This window comes from Symsagittifera roscoffensis, chromosome 8 (genome assembly GCF_963678635.1).
Source record: "Symsagittifera roscoffensis chromosome 8, txSymRosc1.1, whole genome shotgun sequence".
Taxonomy (NCBI): domain Eukaryota; kingdom Metazoa; phylum Xenacoelomorpha; order Acoela; family Convolutidae; genus Symsagittifera; species Symsagittifera roscoffensis.
In genome coordinates this window covers 49,404,361-49,425,524 of record NC_087069.1, presented here as the reverse complement: position 1 = coordinate 49,425,524, position 21,164 = coordinate 49,404,361, and the positions used below count along the sequence as shown (strand labels likewise).

Genomic DNA, 21,164 nt, shown 5'->3' with positions numbered 1-21,164 from the left:
CAACTCGCTGAGAAAACATCATGGTATGTGAGGCCAATTGGCGAAGAGGCTTCCCATATCCTGAGAGCAGAAGAGCCACTGATAATATTCAAAAAAGATGCATTTTTTTCAGCTCAAGAAAAAGGCCATCTTCAACACTTGTAGCATTAACTGAATCGTAGTGCTTTTTTCGCAAGTTTTAATCGCACACTTGAATCGCAAGTTTGAAAAACTTTTTTTTTCTACGTTATCATGATGCAATAAAAATTGCATGGTGAACAAACTTCTATTTTTAACATCGTTACATTACGCAATCGGCCATAACGACACGTATAATTTTTTTGAAGCTGGGGAATTCAAAACAGCCACGGTATTCTTACGCTAAAAATTTTAGCATTTCATCCAAAAAAATTTTTGAGCATGTAATTTTTGATACTTTAACCCTCAAATCAAATATTAAAAAAGCAACCGCAAAATAAAGGCTACAACGTATAATAAATTGCTGTTAAATATAGATACCCAACAAATAGATTCAAATATAATGGGTTATAAAAAGGGTTATTTTCTATCCCCCCTAAATTTTCAAATTCAATTTTGAGGAAAGTACTATAGCTTACCATATAGTAACTTAGCTTACTATAGCTTACTGTAGTTACCTTGTAACATTTTAATAACGCAATGAAACTGGCACAGTGAACAAACTACCAAAAATGGCAGATTTGTTATTTATCGATTACATCGTTAACATTGCTCGTATAGACATAACAACCCTTCAGAAACTGAAAGTTTTTTTAAAAAATGAGAAGGAGTGGAAAAGAGCCACAATTGGTTGTCATACGTAAAAACAATTGATTACTTAAAAAACCACTATGAAGATTCTAATTTGGCCAAAATTTCCGCACCGCAGGCAATTTTTGAAAAAATGGTCAAAATATGGCCATTTTTTTAAGAAATTTTTTGAAAAATGTTGACCCAAGAATTCTGCAAATTTTTTGTCGCGCTATTGTACATCCCCTTAAATCCGCTACTGTGCATTTTAGCAGAAGTCTAGGATTTTTTCATTTAATCAACTCCCCTACAGCGAAAAACACCTCCTTTCGCCCATGAGAACGACTAATATTTTTCGCAATTTTGCCTTTAAGAAATCTTAGATTAATCATGATTTATAAAATAAAAAATCATAAAACTACTTACCCGGAAAAATTTCCTCTCCGCTTGTGTTTAAAATGGTCTGAGCTATAGGTTTCACGCCGCAAAACCGAGAGCACACGAAGTACACGTCTTCGAGTCTGATTGGAAATGAGCCATCGCTGCTTATAAAGTTCATCCGTTTTTCACGCAACGCTATATTTTTTTTCACGCGCGACGTGAAAATTCTTTTCGCGTATTCACGATTTTCAATTAAATGCTCAAATATAAATTCCATTTTAGCTCGGTTTAAATAATTCGAAAACTCGAAACCCAGGTCGGTGAAAAGTTGCAAGAACTCCAGTTTGCTTTCGAGCAAAGCGTGTGTGACAAAGTCTTCAATATTTGCTCGCATGTTAATGTCTTGTCCTTCAGAAAGTAAAATTTCTTGGACAACTTCGTCACACCGGTTCCATTTTAGTGCCAGAGCTACTGGGTCTACTTTTTGGGTTGTAGCGCCAGTCAAGAGGGCTCGTAATATGCACTGGTCCAATGGGGTTCCGAGACCTGGCATGTCGAGGCGATACATCGTGAAGAACTTCCTGAAACAGTTAAAAAACTCATTGACTGTAACTGCTTTAGTTTCTTTCTCCTGAAAATGTTTTTGAACCCCATGTGTGATTTTGTTTTATTTTGGAATTTCGGACCAAATTTCAAGTTAATTTTTTGTCTATATATCTAAATCTTCGTTGAAACTTGCAATGTTTGTTTTTCCCAACAACTTTCAATTTTGAAAATTTTTTACCCAATTTACCACTTCGGCAACGATCGGAAAATTCTGGCTAGTTGCTTTATAATCAAGTATAAATGCGACCTTTTAGTTTTTTTGTATCTGTAATCACTTAATATTGAAAAAATTGAACTTAGATTGATAAAAAGATAAGCAAGAGTAAGCAAAATCTTCACTTGTTTTTGACAACATACTTTTGGTACAAAATTTAATGTTTTTTTTTTGTTTTTTAGCAATTTTTTTGCAGTTTTAAATTGAATAAAAGACAAATTTTTAGACGAATATATATGCTTACTTATATTATGTTTATTATTTTACATAAAAAAATATACTTATCATATTAGACTTATATTTAAAATAAGTTTCTTGGCCTACCAAAGTAAAAAAATTTCAAGTTCCTGTTTGATAAATACAGGTATTATGAAAATGTCGGGTTTTTATAATTTTTTTTGCACGCTGTGGAAAATTTTCGTTTTTCCCAAAAACTACTCCACCGATTTTCAAATAAAAAGTTTCATTGGGAAGTCCGCCCACTACCCTATGCGTCTGCATAATTCTCTTGTCTCTTTTTACCTTACCCTACTTCCTACAGCTTTCGAAAAAGTGAGTGGGGGAATTTTTTACCCAAATTTTTGGGTTTTTTACCTTTTCTCAAAAAATGCCCGACCCAACCTGAGATTTTGGGTTCAACGGATAGAACAGGTTGGGAGAAACTCTCTTGCAGAAGCGGCTACGCCCAAATTTTTTTTACACAAAAATTTATGGCCTTCAGAAAAGTCGAATTTTTTCCGATCGTTTTTTTCAATTTTTTTTTAACTTTCTCGAAAACTACCCAAATCTGGGATTTTAATTCCAATCGAAAGTACAAATTGTGAGAATCTCCTCTTTATAAGCGTTTACGCCCAAACTTTTTCACTTCAAAAGTAATGACCCTCAGAAAAGTCAAATTTACAATTTTTTGACCGTTTTTTGAAACTATTCAATTTTTCTCGAAAACTACCCTCCGAAATCTGTGACTTTGGGTTCTACGGAAAAACAGGTTGTTGAAAGCTTCCCTGCACAAGTTGCTACGTCTAACTTTTTTACACTGGTGGCTTTTTTAAACTACAAAACTTTTTAAAACTTATGGCCCTCAGAAAAGTCGAAATTGAGTACAAAAACATTCACCTGTTTCTGACACACGTCCTCAGATGTACAATTTGAGGAGTTAGATCCATCAGCTGGGATGAGAACAGTCTTCCCTCTGGACTGTCACGCTCTTCACTTTTTCTGCTCTTACTAATCCGACAATCGTTCATGAAGGCCTTCAACTGATGCACTAGCTTGTTCTCCTATGATGTGCACAAAAGGGTTTTTGTTTCTTCTTTCTTTTAAATTTTTTTTGTAACATTTTTGTGTCATTGTTGCAATATTTAAAGATGGTGAGTCAGATTTCAACTTTGGAAAAGCTTGTTTACCTAAACATAAATGGCAAATTTTCAATAAAAATTCGAAAAAATATTAAAGCGTTTGCTGAAAAAGATTCAGGGCCTAGAAGAAGGAGATATAATCGTAAATTTCTGTGTCAGTTTTTAACATTAGGTAGAGATAAGTATAACAATCAAATCCTCCCATATGTACCTGGTAGGGTCTTAGAGTGGTTGTACTTTGAGAGGCGTCAGCCGTCACTCCCGACATCTTCAGGGCCGACAAGATGATGTCTGAGATACCTCCAGAGCCTACATGAAACAAATTACAAGATAACGAGTAAAAAATAACAACTAAAAATATTTAATTGAAAAGTACATCTGATGAAAACTCAATTTTGTTCAAAAACGACCAACTTTGTTCAATTAGATTTTGGTCAATCGAGTGATCAAAAATTTCCAGTAGCGTTTTTCATAAAAAACCTTTCGACCAAGTTCGACCGATGAATTTTGCTTCGACCGAGTTCGACCGAGCAGTTTTTTCGACCGAAGAATTTCGACCGAGATAAAACGTTTTGACTGAGTTCGATTCAGGGGAAATTTTGACCAAGAACAAAAATGACTTAGTTTGACACCCGAGTATGATTCGTAGGCTTAAAACAATTCCACATAAAACAATTTGATATTTGTATGGATGTTTGACGTGACTATGTAAGTAAGTAATTGTGTATGTAATTATATATGTAAGTAAGTATGCTTGTATGCATGTATGTATGTATGTATGAATTTATCTACGTATGAAAGGTAAATATGTATAAAGATATGAATGTAAGTACGTATATATTACGAATGTGCGAATGTTTGTATGTATGTATGTGTGTATGTATGTATGTTTGTATGTATATATGTAAGTATGTATATATGTATGCATGTATGTATGTATGTATGTATGTATGTATGTATGTATGTATGTATGTATGTATGTATGTATGTATGTATGTATGTATGTATGTATGTATGTATGTATATATGTATGTATGTATGTATGTATGTATGTATGTATGTATGTATGTATGTATGTATGTATGTATGTATGTATGTATGTATGTATGTATGTATGTATGTATGTATGTATGTATGTATGTATGTATGTATGTATGTATGTATGTATGTATGTATGTATGTATGTATGTATGTATGTATGTATGTATGTATGTATGTATGTATGTATGTATGTATGTATGTATGTATGTATGTATGTATGTATGTATGTATGTATGTATGTATGTATGTATGTATGTATGTATGTATGTATGTATGTATGTATGTATGTATGTATGTATGTATGTATGTATGTATGTATGTATGTATGTATGTATGTATGTATGTATGTATGTATGTATGTATGTATGTATGTATGTATGTATGTATGTATGTATGTATGTATGTATGTATGCGATTATGCATGTGTTCAAGTATACATGTATTTATTTATGCATGAATGAATGTATGCATAAAAGCATGTATGATTATATGCCTGTATCGTGAATGTATGTTCTAATGTAGGTATGTATGTATGTATAAATACTTGTAGCTTTTTCTGTTAACGATTTTTTCAATTGTTGCCCCAAACATGTTGCTTAGGTTTTACCTTGGGAGGATGTGTAGGCCTTCTCCTGGCGGTCCTGTATATGATCAGCAAATATGCTGTTCTAGCTAACTGCACAGTAAACATTCATATATTGCAACTTGAATTGCTGGTTTCTTGCTGGTTTATTTTGCTAATTCCAATTATTTTACAAATTTGCAAGCAAAAACCTCCGACAGTAAATTAAATTCTTGGCGAAACTTTAATTTTGTTCGACTTTGTTTCGACCGACTCGACTTTGTGTCGACTTTGATTTCGACTGTGTTGCAAATTTGTTTGATTTTATGTTTCGACTTTGTGTTCGACTTTATGTTTCGACCGACTCGACTTTATATTTCAAATTTGAGTTCGACTATAAGGCCTTCTCAACTATGGATTTTCGGTCGAAATCTGACATGTGTTCGACCGGCCTCAGTCGATAAATAAATCGGTAACCTCCATCGGGGTTGGGGGGGGGGGTTTGGGATCGCGGCCCAGGAGGGAAAAGTTATGGCCTCAAAGTTTGGATGCGGTTATTCATAAACACATGTAAATCAAACAATTTGGGGTCTAAATTTAATTTGATTAAATTGGCTTCAAGAAGTTCTCCACTTTCTATACTGTGGTCTTCATTTCTCAAATCTCAACTCAATCTAATTCCTCAATCAAGAAAATTTGGCCGATATGTGTGCTACGGAACTATTCGACGTCTTGGACAATTTCCAGAAAGAGGAATATGATGTTGTTTATGAATGACAGAACTGACGTAATGTGTGAACGAATTTTCGTCCGGTCGAAGACAAAGATTTCATTACGGAACAACAATGGCAGCCTGTCAGTTACCTGGAAGATATGAAAAGCTACGAGGCCAGGCTGGATGCCCGCTACAAGAAAGGAGGAAAAAGAAACATTTAAGACCCTGGAACACACAAAGGACGTCAGAAACGATGATATCAATCAAGTAATCAATCAACTAAGCTTCGGCAAGCTGACTCTTTAGACAATTTTGGCAAACTGAACTTCCGGCATCTTTTCATTCACATTTAAAAATTAGATCGATTCATCTCTACTTTTTCAAGTCGAATTTATAAAATCATCTGTTTCAAAACAAAATTGATAAAATGAAAACGAAAAAAAAGTACAAAAAAAGTAAAGGAAGAAAAGTGGAGAACGAAAAAAAGTTTTAAAAAATATATTTATTTCTTGAGTAAACAATTTTTGAAATTTTCCCAACTGGTTCTACTGAGGTTAACCATGGGCATCCGAAAATTGGCGACAGAAAATTATAGATAACAAAGAAAGGTCAGATATTCAATTGGTGAGGAAAAAATCCGACTGAATTAAAACCGCCGACCTTTATTAGCTGACTTTCAAACGAAAAATATCATCAAGTAAATTATTTTGGAAAAATTGCAAGTAATGTCCACACGAGATCCACGATAGCTATAAAAATAGCGTATGTAAAGTAGACTTCAGGATTTGGCAACTAAACCGGCAGAGTTTCAGTCAACCAGCCTGGAATCGGAAAATCGTTGAAATTAATATCGGACAATGGTTTGAGTTCTAGTTATAGCATAGACCAGTAGTAACTAGTATCCACCCAATGATTGATGAAATGTTTTAGCAGAATCCTACGTCATTCAACTGATTTAGATAAACTAGTCATTAACCCGAAAAAAGTCTAAATTTCGATTTTATAACGCTAGCTAATCGCAAGCATAAATATTATTGATTATAATCTGTTTAATTTTTTTATTGTTCTGAGGCAAAAATTTAGATAACAACACAATTTGAATTGGTTCTAACTAATTTTTTTAAAGTTTTGTTGGAGTCTGACGATTTGAATCTATTATGATCGGTTAATAATCTTGAAACACTGGTGCGGGAAGAAACTAAATTCCCGGGTTGACATCTCAAAAACACCTACCGTAAATTCCATGAAAGAAAAATGCTTTTCTTACATTTTCATACACAGAGTGTATGGAAAAAATGATCATCGTACAATTTCCAAGAAGTATCTGGAAATTGCATGATAAGCATTTTTTACAGTGCTGCATAAAAACTTTCCAGAGTAAAAAAAATCCAAGTTTCAAGTAAAATTTTCTCAATTTTCAGTTGCAATATCACTTTCATGTTGAAATAAGCTTTTCTCTAAAAAAAAACTTGCTTGCAAAAATTCATTTTTATTTTGGCTATAACGCAGTCCAGGCTGAATTTTTCATACCACACAAATCAATTGCCTGAACATATTGTGCGATTCTAAACTTGAAGTTTATAATGTTTTTTCATTATAAGATACAGTTCAATATGTCTAAGAAATCAGGCCACGAATTCCGACTAAAAATTGTTTGCTGAAATTTTTTTCTAGCCATATCAATTTGAGGCTTTTGTACATACTTCCGAGTGATCTGTGAAAAAATACCTCACGGTTTTAACTCAAGGCTGAGTATCGGTGAAATTCTTCCCTTCAACCATGGATGATTCTTGTGTTATAAAACCCCTGGATATTGTGCTTTTAGACAAAAAACAAAACTGCTCAGCAAAACCCGATGAATAATAGTTTTTTGATATATGGAAAAATGCTTGTCATCTAATTTTCATTTACGAAAAAATGCTTGCCGTAGAGTTCACTTACAATTTTCTGTACCTATTGAATTGTAAAAATCTTTAAGTTCTTTCCATATAAGAAAATTGTCTGACAAGCATTTTTGGTCAGCATGGGTGTACCGAGTTGTATGACAAGTTTTTTTGTGTGGATTTGTTTGACAAAAACTCTACGTTAAGTTTTATGGCAAGCAAAATTTTGTATGGAATTGTATTACCTGCATTTTTGTGTATGGAGACCAACCCAAGGCATGACTTACCTTGACATATGACTACAGGTGTCTGACATGCCACTGATTTGGCCACCCTCGCCAGGTCACTCAAATGACCCCCGATTAGGATCTGTACAGTTGGAATACCCATTCCCGGGTTACTCTTGTTGTTTTTGTTGTTTTTATTGCTGTCTTTGTTGGGGTCTTCCGACTCAAACGCTTTTGATAGGAATTCTTCGGTAGTCGATCTGACCTAAAAAGATTATGGGTGTAGTTTTTCAAAAAAAAATTAATTTTAAGTTAATGACCGGTAAAATTTCTATGAATTCAACCAAAACCGAATTTTAAATTCTTAGAACTGTTTTAGGGAGCCCATAGCTGACACGAGACATTTGAACCACGAGTTTCTGTTATAGTACTTGAGAAAAATTTTTGAGGAAAAGCTCCCATCTTAAAAAAGTCTTGAAAGAAAGGTCACTATCTTACAACTTTTTACAAGAAAGAAACCATATCACGTAACATTCTTAAAGCTTAGTTTTGTAAAAAAAAAAATTCTAAGTTTATTATGAGATAAATTGGACGAGAGAACAACTTTTTGTCAACCGGGTTAGAAAGGGCGAGCATTAGATCAGTGAAAACAATGAATGCGTTAAAAAAAGATAACCTTTTTAAAGAAAAACCTTTCCGTATTTTTGTTCAGACCACGAACTGTGAAGAAGTTGAGGAACTAATCAATCACGTGTTTATCAAGCAAAAAAACGCATCACGCAAAGCGAGCTACCACAAAAGTCAATACGAATTGGATGATATATTTTAAAATATCGAATTCAGCGTGAATACTCAAGAGAGTTACTCTTCATTACTATTCATTTTGAGTAGTAAAAGTTTCAAAAATATAATAATTAAGCTTATAAATGTGCTGATAATTTGCTCTAACAATCTTTGGATCTCTTTGTACCACACCCGCAAAAAATTAGATGAAAGTAAAAAATGGAAAAAAAAATAAAAAATAAAAAAAAGAATTCAAACAAACTTGAATTCTTCTCGTTTGCTTTTTAAAAAGTTGTTTGGCTGAAGAAACTGGATTTGTAACTCTCGTGATTACCCGGGTCGAGGCCGGTGACTCCTTGCCAGGGTTTCGCGACAAATTTTTGGCTTTTCCAGAATTTCGCGAACGAAGCTTGGCAGTTCCTGACTTTCGCGACTGAAAAATGGCCATTCCAGACTTTCACGACTGAGACGGAGATGGCGCTACCGAAATAGTTGAACAATAACCGCGGATTTTTTTTTGTTTTTTCTGTGTTGATGTTTAACCACTAGGGGAGGGGTGACAAGAGTCCGAAGGGGCTCTTTCTTAGAACAGTTTTTGACGACAGTACATTGTATGATCGTCACGCTGTCTAAAGTTTAACGTGATTGGTTCGCGCAACTACTTAGCTCGATGCTAGTTATAGTCATAACTTGTTGCAGTAGCTTAGGGGGGACCACCTTTTCTCTCAATTTTTTCTTTTATCTAACTCAAATAAGGCCTCAAATTGACGCGTCACATGACAGTCGTAACGCCTTTGACGTTCTCCCCTAGTATATTGGTTTGCATTTATTGAATATTAATTTATTTAATATATTTATTATAAATTCCTACTGACCTCTAACTCTTGAGCCAGTTGACCCCTGACGCCCCCCTGTATGGCCAGAATGTGTGGGAAGAAGGGGTTGAGAGATGCCGTCAGATTCTGAGTGGTTTCATCAAACGCTGCTTTCCTTCTTCTGATGTAGTAAGGAAAAGGATCTGAAAATAACTTCAAAACTTCCTGAACAATTCAAAATGGGGTCTTTTACCAATCTTGTGTGAGGCTATTTATTTTTGTTCTCAAAGTTCGAGAATGAACAAGGTGCACCATTTTATGAAAAAGACTACCCAAAATAATTTTATATGATGAGTGCAAAAATTGATTTGAAGGGATATTGAATTTATGCTAGCGGAAATTTGTAAAAACTTAAAAAACATATTTTTTAATTCAGAAGCGGAGGTACCTGAAGTTATGCAAGGATGTAACTCTAAATCATAACAACAATAAATGTTATGTTAGTCTCTTCAAAATACAAAACTGTTTAGCTTCAAAGATTAAAAAGTACGATAAAAACTGTTGAAACTGACTATCTCCATTGTTGACTCGTTAACGTTGTTGTTTTTTTTTTCATTTCAAATGAATAACCGTTGTCGTACTTTTGTGAATATCTTTCATGGTTTTAATTGTATATATTCAAAATAAATTGATCTGTTAAGTTATGAGGTCATATATCCACTTCAACGCCTAAAATTCACTTATTCGAAGACTATCAACATCAGTGCTCGTTGCTTGATGGCGAGGAGGCCTTGCATACCCCGGTAAAAATTTTTAAAAAAATCCATGAAAAAAAGTATTAACAGGCGGAACAACATATGATCTCCGTAAAACGCTGAACAAATTCAGAGTTTAATCATTCAGTTGTGGATAACTAAACTGAAAGGCTGAACAATTTCCCAGTCCCAGTTTAATCATGCTCTTGTGATTTTTTTTCTAAGCAAAATTACCTGAGTTCTGTTGTGTGAAGAACCATTCGTTCGCTTTAGTCTTTGAATCTATGCAGTCCCAGTTGGTGAATGCAATCAGATACAACTTCGGCGATTTCGAGTGGATCCACTCCAAGATCTGCATTTCTGAACAAAAAGACTACGTTTGATTAGAAAGGTTAGTTTTTTTGCTCACCGCTCTCTTTTGCTTATAAGAGCTTTCTAAAGGTTAACTTTCAGCTCCTCCCAGCTCTTTAACCAATATTGAACAAAAATAGATAAATGTCAAACACCTCAGCAAAAAAATAAAATCCAACCCAATAAAATACTTGCTGTTCATGATATTTTATAATCTTAAGAAGATGATTTTATTCTCGCCTATGAATTTATATTTTACAAATAATAAAGATATTTACGAGTAGATCATTGATTAATTATCTATAGAATGAAAATAGGAAAGCCTTAGTGATAGGTAGAAAGACCCATGTATGCCCCGACTAGCAGCGATTTGGTCGGTCGTATTAGATTTTTGAAGCAATTTTGCGGTCCTTTTGTCTATATGATCTTAGTTTGAAAAGTAGACGAATGGAATTTGCTCATGGATATGCCACACGATATGCTGATGCCTTTTTGGTATTCTCCCAAGCCGAACTATATTGTAAACATACATTTTCAAAGAATGTATACTTATAAGTTTTGGCTTGAAAATAAAAGATATTTTTATTCAGTCCCGCTAAAACAGAAGAGTAAACACAAAAATCAGCAAAATTGCAGGAAAAAAATGCGTCAGCGAAAAGCAATCCACCTTATTGAATTTACCATCTACCATGTAAAATCGGCAAAAAATTACTTCCAAAAAACAGGATCGACTTCGCCAACCACCCCCCCCTCTGTCCCTTTCCCTAAATCCGCTACTGAGTTGCTTACATTTTTAAAAATTTTAGCTATTTTTAATGCAGCTTTGATCTTCACATCAAGGAAATATCTCGAAAAAATGAATTTTTAGACATTTTTTTCTCTAAGTTACCCGTTGTAGTATGTCAATAACGATTTTGTATTTGATTGAGATTACATAATGGTTAATTCTTGTGTAAGTAGGTAAATCTGAAAAAATGATACGAGAACTAAGGAGTTGGAAAGTCATTTTTGGCGATATTGAAAAACGTTTCTAAACTCATTTCTCAAAACTAAGTTTTGTGATTTCTAGATTTGAAAATGATAGGCTACAACAGAAAAAAATGAACAACCGCAATAAAAATAACTCCACTTCCTTAAGATTCCTTTGTTTCAGGTTTTGCACCATTCTCTAAAAGTGTGAATCTAGAATGAAAGTTGCCTGAAATTACGTTAAGCAAGAATTACGTCTCTAGTTAATTGATTGCAGTGGCAGAAAAAATCCGAGTTCCAATAATCCTTTTGGGTAAGTTTTTTGGCACGCTGTTTTCTACGGTTTTCACAAAGCTCGTCGTATTTTGGGTTAAGCAAGATTTAAAAAGTTGTTTTGAAATAACCAGATAAACCGAACAAAAAAAAATGAAGTTTTCTATTTCGGGTCTGTCAAATCAGGTTCAATTACCCAGAAAACGATGTGGAATACAAACAAAATTTTATTGGTTGTGAAATCTGCTCTAAATATACACAGTAAAACAGGGAAATTACAAGCTGTCAATTATGCGGAAAAACACAATCAATTGCAAACTTTTTGATATGAAATACATAGCCAATTTTTTACAGATCATTTTGACTACTTCAAATCAGTGAACGAATCAAATAGATGCAAATTATTTTTGTTCTCATGTTTATTATAGATTCTCCTCAGAGTTTCTGTTCTGGTAATGATTCTCAGTTCTTCATCAAAATTTTTTTTGTTCTTTTCAACAAGAAAAAAATTTGTATAGATTTTCAAATAACTTAGTTTTTGACCGACCAAGAAGATGAAAACAAAACACGAAAAAAACAGTCAGCCAGTAGTTTGCGAGCAGTGAAAAACACTGAGTCACACTTTATGGGTCAGATTTTTTGTTTTCTCGCAAGAACGTTCTCGATTTTTGTAAACTCAATTTCAACAAAGTAACGAAAATAGAATCAAATCTTTGGGCTGTGTAATGGATTAAAAAAATAGTATCTTCAGAAACAAATTCGTTTGCTTATAAAATTCGAAGTTACTTGTGAACATTTGGTGATTTTACTGGATCCAGAATGCCGATCATATAATTTCGTACTAGGAAAAAAATGCTTTTCATTTTATTTCCTTGGCCTAAAAATAGTATGAAAATAGTATTTACTTTTTTTCAGTTGATTCTTATAAAAATCTGTAGCGTGATTCAAGAAAACTCAAGACTTAATTTAGTCTGACAACCAAAAACAGAATTAAGAAACATTCGATTTGTGGAATTTTTTTGTTATACTATATATAGCCCCTGAGAGCTGCGTTAAACTCTCGCAACAGTAGTAGAAATCGCAAAAAAAACCTTTAACCAAATGATCGCATACTGTAAAATTAAATTTACAGTAAAATTAGAGTGAGCTTAAAATTGTTGTTAGCGTTTTTTATGACAATGACTTCAGAAAGTGGGGGGGGGGGGGGGTAAACGGAGTATATAAGACAAAAATTATAAAAAATGAAAAGAGAAATGTAACATTTATGAAACCTAATACGTAACAACTGCACTAAACAGTAAATGCGATAACTTTGAAAAAATTTGTAAATTTCATGACTAATCTATCGAAAAAATCCATTATAATTGATTATAACCGATTATAAGGGATTATATTGGCATAAAAATATAAGAAATATAGGAAATATTTTTAATGGATTATAATCGATTATAATCGATTATAATGGATTATAATGATATACAAATTAATGGATTATAGTCCGTTTTTGATGGATTATAATCGATTTTTTTTTGTAATTTCATAGATATTGACATTGAAATGACAATATAATCGATTATTATCCATGGAATTCCAGTGCGGGCAAATACCTCTTGTTCGATATCCACTTTTGATAGAAAAGATGGCTGAAATCATTGTTAATAATTTATAGGACTATTCCAAAGATTTTACTTCAGCCCTCCTGGGTGTACTATTTTATTTCATCGAAACTGCAAAATTTACACCGCAAACGGCATTGGCCTGCAGCATCGGACGGTAGCCCTTGAAAGGACAGCCATTGTGAAAAAAAGGGGGCTAAACTTTACTCTTGTCAAATTGGTTGGGATTTAAAAATCCGCCTCTTTGGCAAACGCCTAAAAAATAATGTATCTCAGCAAATTGATAGCACAGTGGTTACGATACAGATTCAAGAACGTCATCTTTAGTTACTTATAGGAAAAAAACAGGTTACAAAGACACGTTATTCCAAGCTCTGACTTCATCTTAAATTTTGCGTCTATCATAGCCTCGAAAATTTGGACTGCATCATGTTTACCACATTAGTTTTCTGGACAAAAGCGAACAGCGGAACTGAGACATTTAAAAAATACTCGTTCAGGAAAAAAGCCTGATTTTGATTCAGAACTTTATCCTAAGTCATACTGGCGGAATGGAAAGTATTTTAGTCAAAAATAAATAACAATTTTATTAACTGTTTGAAAAATTAGGTTAAAAATAACACACCAATAGTTTCCGCCTTGCTTGGCTGCTGCGTCAGTTCAATAATGTGTTTCGAGACAAGTTTAATTCTTACGCTTCTAACTTTAATTACAAAAATTGGCTGTATTTTTGTGATCAATTTTCAAAGACCAAAAAATGGACGGAAACTCGTAACGGAAGTGACAGCCATCGAGTAAACGATAGATCCGACATTAGACTTTTTAAGCTAAGCACACTGCAAAAATCCGGTAATTATTAATCGTTTTTTTCCCAGTTTTTTAAAAACGACTTTCAATTGATATAAATACTGAAACAGTTTGAGGTATTTTAAATAAAAAATTCAGAAAAACCCATCTCTGAATTTAAATAATTTTTCGTTTTTTTCATGCATTGGTTCTCATTCATTCGAGAGAAAATCAAAATGTATTGTTGACTGCCGATTCTGACTCAGCGAACAATTTTCATTTTGTGAATAAGAGTGTGAGAAACAACGCAAATATTCCTTCTATGTCTAATTCAAAGCCCAACAAGACTGCTCGTATCAGGGCGAGGCCCTGAATGTTCCGACTGCCTCTTAAGGTCTATGGAGCAAAAATAACATAGAAAAATTCTATGAAGCAAAAAATGAAAAAACTTTTTTTCCTAAAATATGAATTTTTTTAATGAAAATCATCCCTCCACACGCTATATAAAGTACAAAAGAATCGATCTCGCTCCTTGTAACAAATCAATTATAGCAAATGAGCTATTTTCAATAAATTGGAAACGATTTCTAACACGGATTAACTCTCCGCTTACGCGGTAATAGCGCGAAATACATCGCGCGTTAATTGTCCAAATTGGCCAAAATGCCAATCTTTAAATCCCCGTAACTTTACGAAAAATGATCACAGGTAAATAATCTTTTCGAATTTGAGCTCAGGACAACAATTCCTTTTGAATGATATTAAAAAAATTCGTCAAAAATGGCCAGATAAAAAGTCGAAATTTGTCTGAAGAAAAAAAATACCCACCCCGAGCACAAATATTCCGTTACTTTCGTATCGAAAGTCATAATAACAAATATTGGTTAAAGAAGTAATTTGACGTCATTTAATTGTAGCCTATCAAAAACCTTACTCAAATTGGTGCATATACAAAATCTTGGAAAATTTGCTCTTATTCAGTTTGAAAGCGGTTTTTATTGTTCCGACTTTTGATACGAAAGTAACGGAAGATTTCTGCTCGGGTGGGTTTTTTTGTTTTCAGACAAATTTCGAATTTTTAACTAGTCTTTTTTGATGGATTTTTTAAAATCATTCGAAAGGTATTGTTGTCTTGAGCTCAAATTTGAAAAGTTATTTCACCTGTGATCATTTTCGTAGAGTTACGGGTGTTTAAAGATAGCAATTTTGGCCAGTTGGGACAATTAACGCGCGTTATATTTCGCGCTATTAACGCGTGAGTGGAGAGTTAATCCGTCTCAGAAATTGTTCCAAATTGGTTGAAAGAAGCTTAATTGTCATAATTGATATGCTACAAGGAGCGAAATCTATCCTTCTTTGTACCTTCTATGGCGTTTGGGGGGATGACTTTTATAAAAAAAATTTCAAATTTTAGAAAAAAATGCATTCCTTTTTTTTTGATTTTTTATAGTTACTACTGCTCCATTAACCTTAAAAGGCAGTCGAAACATTCTGCACTTCGCCTTGATACGAGCAGTCTTGTTTTGATTTTTTTTGTAATTTCTGTGTTTATTTTTCCTCACTGCGGCTAACTTTTCTTAAAATGTCTACAGTTTTCAGCACCTGATATGTTTGGTTTAATCCTTCAGTCGTATGCGTTTTCCATGATAGATTTAAAACTAATTCGGTCAACTTATTTAATTTTTGTTCTTTAACGTAAATTTTGTACCGATTTTGTTTCTCGCGCACACATTTTCGTTTCAAGATGATCAAAAGTATCATTTTTTGCAACCAATATAAAATTTTTAGATCAGATATTGCAGAAACACCAGAGTGTGTGATTGTTTTTTGTACTTTTGACTCATCATATGCTTTTTACAAACGCCCTTTCTTTTGATATTAAAAAAAGTTCAAAAAAGAGACTTGTTGTTTCGACTTTCGATACGAAAGTAACGGAATATTTGTGCTCGAGGGGGTTTTTTTTCATCAGACAAATTTCGACTTTTTAACTAGCCTTTTTTGGCGGAATTTTTAAATATCATTCGAAAGGTATTGTTGTCCTGAGCTCAAATTTGTAAATATTTCACCTGTGTTCAATTTTCTTAAAATTACGGGGGTTTAAACATTGCCAGTTTGGCTAATTTTGGACTATTAACGCGCGAAATATTTCGCGCTATTAACGCGTAAGCGGAGAGTTATTCAGCCTTATAAATCGTTCCAAATTGGTTGAAAGAAGCTTATTTGCCATTATTGATTAGGTGCAAAATCTATCCTTATATGGCGTGTGGGGGATTGATTTTTATTTAGGTTGGTGACCTCTGTTGGCAAGCTCGCATCATATTTGCAGTTAGTATTAATTTGGCCAATACAGCATCTTTTTAGCGAAACAGTGGGTATTGAATCTTGGTGGTTCTTTTTGAAAGTTGGCCCGGTAAAGCTGTTTTTCGGATCTTTGCAATAATTTTTAGTTTTTCTCATGTTTGGCTTATCAGATGTTTGCACGATACCTATTATGTTTGTTTGTCCTTTTTTGACAGCTAAATTGCATTATTCTCCATAGACAGCTCTTCAGGCGCATTGTTTTCCAGAACTTGTAATATTTCAGGTATAAAACTTTATAAGCGGGGAAAAAATATTGTAGTTAATTTTGAAAAACTCTTGGAAGCTGAACTTGTGTACAAAACGTATGGCAAAAAAAACTGAACCAAATTTTTGGCGATTTGTTTTGGCGACTTGGTCCACAAGTAACATGCTATAGTACTCTAAGTTTGGAACCATCATTTTTCATTTTTTAACTGATTTGCTAAAAACACGGAACACGCCCATCCAACCTATAATTAGTAGAACAATAACTAACCTTTTACACATTCCGTTATAACTGCATCTACTCCATGTAAAGTCCCTCCACCCACCACCCACGCTCTACAGCTGGAGAGAGCCCTGCAGAATCCCCCCTTGAAGTGGGTCAGCTGGGAAGCCGTGAGGGGGAAACGATCGGAAGTTCCGACCACTGAGATGACAATATCTGGGATTGACAGTTTCCATTTGTTGCACAGGATGTCTGAAATAAAATTTAGTCTGATTTTTTCTGCTTCCGAGAAATAACGTATTATGAACTTTTTATGAACTAACTATTTCAGACTCCATATTTAAAGATTCGACATTTTTTGCGCATAATAACCACGGCTTTTATAAGCTTTCAAAAATATCGAAAAAAAATCACGTTTAAACTTTCAGATGTCATTCCAGCTGCGATAGAAACTAATCGCAAATCTCATTTGAAAAGCTGTTGAAAAAATTTGAGTTTGTCTAGTCTGACTCATAGAGTTTAATCTAGGACTTAAAAAAAAAGAAATTCACGTTCAAAATTCGAAATTTGTGTCGGATTTGGGGACTCATTTTATCAATCGATCATACCAGGAAATTTGAAAATCTTTCAGTCTTCCTCGACCAATTTCGAACGTCTCAACCATGTTTGGACTGCTCTAAACATGTTTTTTTTTTCAAAAAAAAATGAATCGTATTTTTGAAGCTTTTCGACTTGATTTAATTCATCGGCTAATGAACAAAATATCAACACAATTTCTCCTGTAAATGTTTTTTCATAAAAATTTTTACAATTGGCATATTGTTTTTTTTTCAGAGCTGCGAAGCATATTTGATTTTGACAGTCTTACTGATTTGATTGGCTTCTGCCGCCGCGTATTTTTTGTGTCGAAGCTCTGAGACGCATTGCCTCATTGATGAAAGAAAAATAATCATTTTGTCTGATTGAGCTATTTGAAAACTTGTTTGAAAAACTTTTATCTTGTAAAAACCTTTTTTAAATTTTTTGAAAGTTTTACTTGGAACCAAAATACGATAGAACTAAAAAGCGAAGTTAAATACCTGAGATTAATTCTGGATCAAAATTTTACCTTCAACCGACATTGAATCATTAAGAAAAAAATGCAATCTATTCATATCCTTTTTTTATCAAATAAGACAGTTTCTTAGCTCATCTGTTCTCATTAGAATTTACAAGCAGTAAAACGGTGTTTTAGTATACGGAGTTGACGCAGGGAATTTGCTCAATCAATGAATTACACGTATACGAACTGCTGAAATTACTCTCTAAAGTAATAAGACGAGAACTTGAAATTGACAATGTGAATGATTTCATTTTAAAACAAGAATTAGACAAATCACTCGACACCTCTAGAAGAATAAAATCACTAACAACAAAAACATTAAGGTGAAATAACAAAAAATTAATATCTGTGCGAATACGGACACTATATATTTCTCTAATTAATTTCAATATGAATATCATTAAAGAAATTTTAATTGAGCCTAACCAGTCAAAATACAATCTTATGCATAAACCAGAGATACTTTTTTAGTTGATTGCGACTACTTCAAAAAATTGTTTTGGTAAAAAAGTTTTGAGCAGTTTCTTTTAATAACTGAACTATAAAGCAAACACCCAAAAAAAACATCGTACTAACTAAAATAAAGCAAATAATTTGGAATAGAATTTTCAAATTCGAAAATTGTTTTTTTGCTACTTTATTTGCTTGTAAATACTACTGTAAAAATATATCAATTAAATGCGTAACTGTAAAATTTTGAAGTTTATTTTTTTTCTTTAAATCAGTTAAATTTTTATCAGTATAAATGTTACTTAGATTAAACAATCAGGTCCATATAAGACAGTACTTAATAAAAAATTCTCAGCGGCGTTTCAACAGGTTGAATTGCCTTCTGCGCTTGCTCAAGTTGGTGCTCTATCAATGATACTTTCTCTGTTTTATTGGATTATTGCACTACTTGAAACAAATTTATTTTGTTAAATATAATTTTGTCGGAACGATCAAAGAAGACGACATAACAAAAGAAAAACAAAGAGAGCGTTCTTTGTTACTGAATCCGCCTACAACAAAACACACAAATTGACCTTGTATTGAAAAAACTCTTCGATTGTTTTTTCAATAGACTTTTTAAATTGAATATTTTTTCATGCTAAATTTCAGCCACCATCAACTTATCTTAATCCCGTGCTCGAGATATGTTCCATTCGCGTTCATTGCATCTTAAGAGCGTAGTCGAGGTATAGTTTCCCGCACTGGAGTTCCATAGAAAATAACCGATTATATTGTCATTTAATAGTCAGTATCTATAAAGTTTAAAAATGGATTATAATCCTAGTGTTTTTTATATCAATTTAATCCATTATAATCGATTACATCAATTATAAAGTATTTTGAGAATAATTTATGAATTTTGCAAAGTTTTTTCAATCTTATCTCATTTCCTGTTTCGTGCAGTTACTGCCTATTACTTTTCATAAATTTTTACATTTCACATAAGATTTTTTTTATTTAAGTTTTTCTCCATTTTTTCTATTCTACGTAAACTCCATCACCTCTTTACCGCTCTAGCCCCCCCACAGTTTACGCCTCGTCAGTTACCCCTCGTCAGTTATCCCCCGTTTACTAAATGTGGGCGGGGTTAAAAAACTGGGGGGAGTGGGTGGAACAAAAAACTTAGGTGAGGTGGTCAAAATGGCGAATGGGGGTAAAAATGTGTACTGTGGGAGGGGTGGGTGGGTGGGTGGTGGATTTTAGGGTTAACTGTGTTTTGGGGGGTTGGGGTTAAACTTTAGTAAACATGAGGGTGACCGTAGCAATAAACGTATGTGAGTGGTTTAAATGCGAGTGTAGGGGGGGGGGGCAAATGCGGATGGGGGAAAAAGTGAGGCGGGTTAAATTAAGTAGGTTAGGATTGAGAGTAGGCCTTGAGTAACGCAGAAGTGTTGCAATTTTTTGCATATAATTTTCCGCAAAATTGGAAAGATTATGATCGGTTATAATCAATTATAATGGATTTTGATGGATTATAATACATTGTGATAGATTTTAATGGACTGTTATTCGTCTAAATTAATTGATCATAATGACAATACAACCAATTTTGTCGTCTAAATACTGCAACAAAAATGGATTATTATGACATAGTTTTAGACAACAACTTTCCATTATAGTCAGTGATTATCCTTGGAACATCGTGTGGAATGATTTTGCACTACTAAAATATCAAAAAATGACGTTTTTGCAACTTTAATAATTGAAAAAAATCATTTTTCAAACAAATTTATGGAAAAAAGCTAGTCATACAGTTCCGTTAACAGTAAAAAAAATTAATTCATCAATTGAGTTCAACGAAAACTGCTAGTAATGCAATTTCAATATTCTTTTTGTTCTGACTTTTGGAAAATGTAATGCTCGTGCTGTTTTTTTATACAGACCAATACTCGAAAGTATTTCTCTGGGGGATCGATCCCGAAGGGGCGCACTCATCACTACACTTAAAAACTGCTGTGAAACGCTCAGTAAAAGACTGTCATGGCTATAACATCGCTGTGATACTTTGATGCTGAAAGCTCAAAGCGCATTATTTACGCCTGGCAAATTATCCCGCACCACAAAATCGTTCCAAATTCAATTGAGGCAGGCTATTTAGTCCTATTAATTCCATACAAATTTCCTAATTATCAGCTAAAACTCATAGTTTGCCAATGTTTCACTAACCAAAAATTATTCGAGACCAGTTTATGGACAGTCGGATTCGTTTTTGATTTTGTATTGTGTTCGTGTTTGGTTTCAACATTGAATAGAAGAGAGCTTTTGGCCACCAAATAAAATTAATCAACTAGAATTAATCAACTATAAAATAATTTTTTAAATTGAAACCTACAAGAGGATGAGAATTATTTTATAAGGAAAAAGCAACTGGAAAAGACACGGGGGAGGATTGGTTGGGGATGTTGGGGTTAACTGTAACGTGGGGGGTTTGGCGTAGAAATAACCGAATGGGATTGGTTTAAATGCGAGTGTGAGGGGGGGGGGGGGCAAATGCGGATAGGGGAAAAGTGAGGGATGTTAATCTGAGTAGGTTTAGGTTGCGCGAAGGCCATGAGTAACGCAGAAATCATTTGCAAAAAATTGTAAAGAAAAAATCAATTATAATGGATTTTGAATGGATTATAATCCATTATTATGGATTGTAATGGGTTGTGTTTTTACGAAAAAAATCGATTACAATGACAATATAATCGATTTCGT

The 21,164-nt window shown here is 33.5% G+C and overlaps 1 protein-coding gene across 6 annotated transcripts in view; it reads right to left on the bottom strand.

The window, feature by feature from the left end:
* Nucleotides 1-21,164, bottom strand: part of LOC134852981 (transient receptor potential cation channel subfamily M member-like 2) — a 131,004-nt gene that overhangs the window by 38,663 nt on the left and 71,177 nt on the right. For all 6 annotated transcript variants that reach the window (XM_063868880.1, XM_063868881.1, XM_063868876.1 and 3 more), the window contains 7 exons: nucleotides 16,919-17,122; nucleotides 10,322-10,447; nucleotides 9,393-9,535; nucleotides 7,795-7,999; nucleotides 3,518-3,615; nucleotides 3,065-3,228; nucleotides 1,174-1,709 (listed from right to left, as the gene is read on the bottom strand). In XM_063868880.1, the coding sequence (XP_063724950.1) occupies nucleotides 1,174-1,709; nucleotides 3,065-3,228; nucleotides 3,518-3,615; nucleotides 7,795-7,999; nucleotides 9,393-9,535; nucleotides 10,322-10,447; nucleotides 16,919-17,122 (1,476 nt within the window). The remainder of the gene's footprint in view (nucleotides 1-1,173; nucleotides 1,710-3,064; nucleotides 3,229-3,517; nucleotides 3,616-7,794; nucleotides 8,000-9,392; nucleotides 9,536-10,321; nucleotides 10,448-16,918; nucleotides 17,123-21,164) is intronic.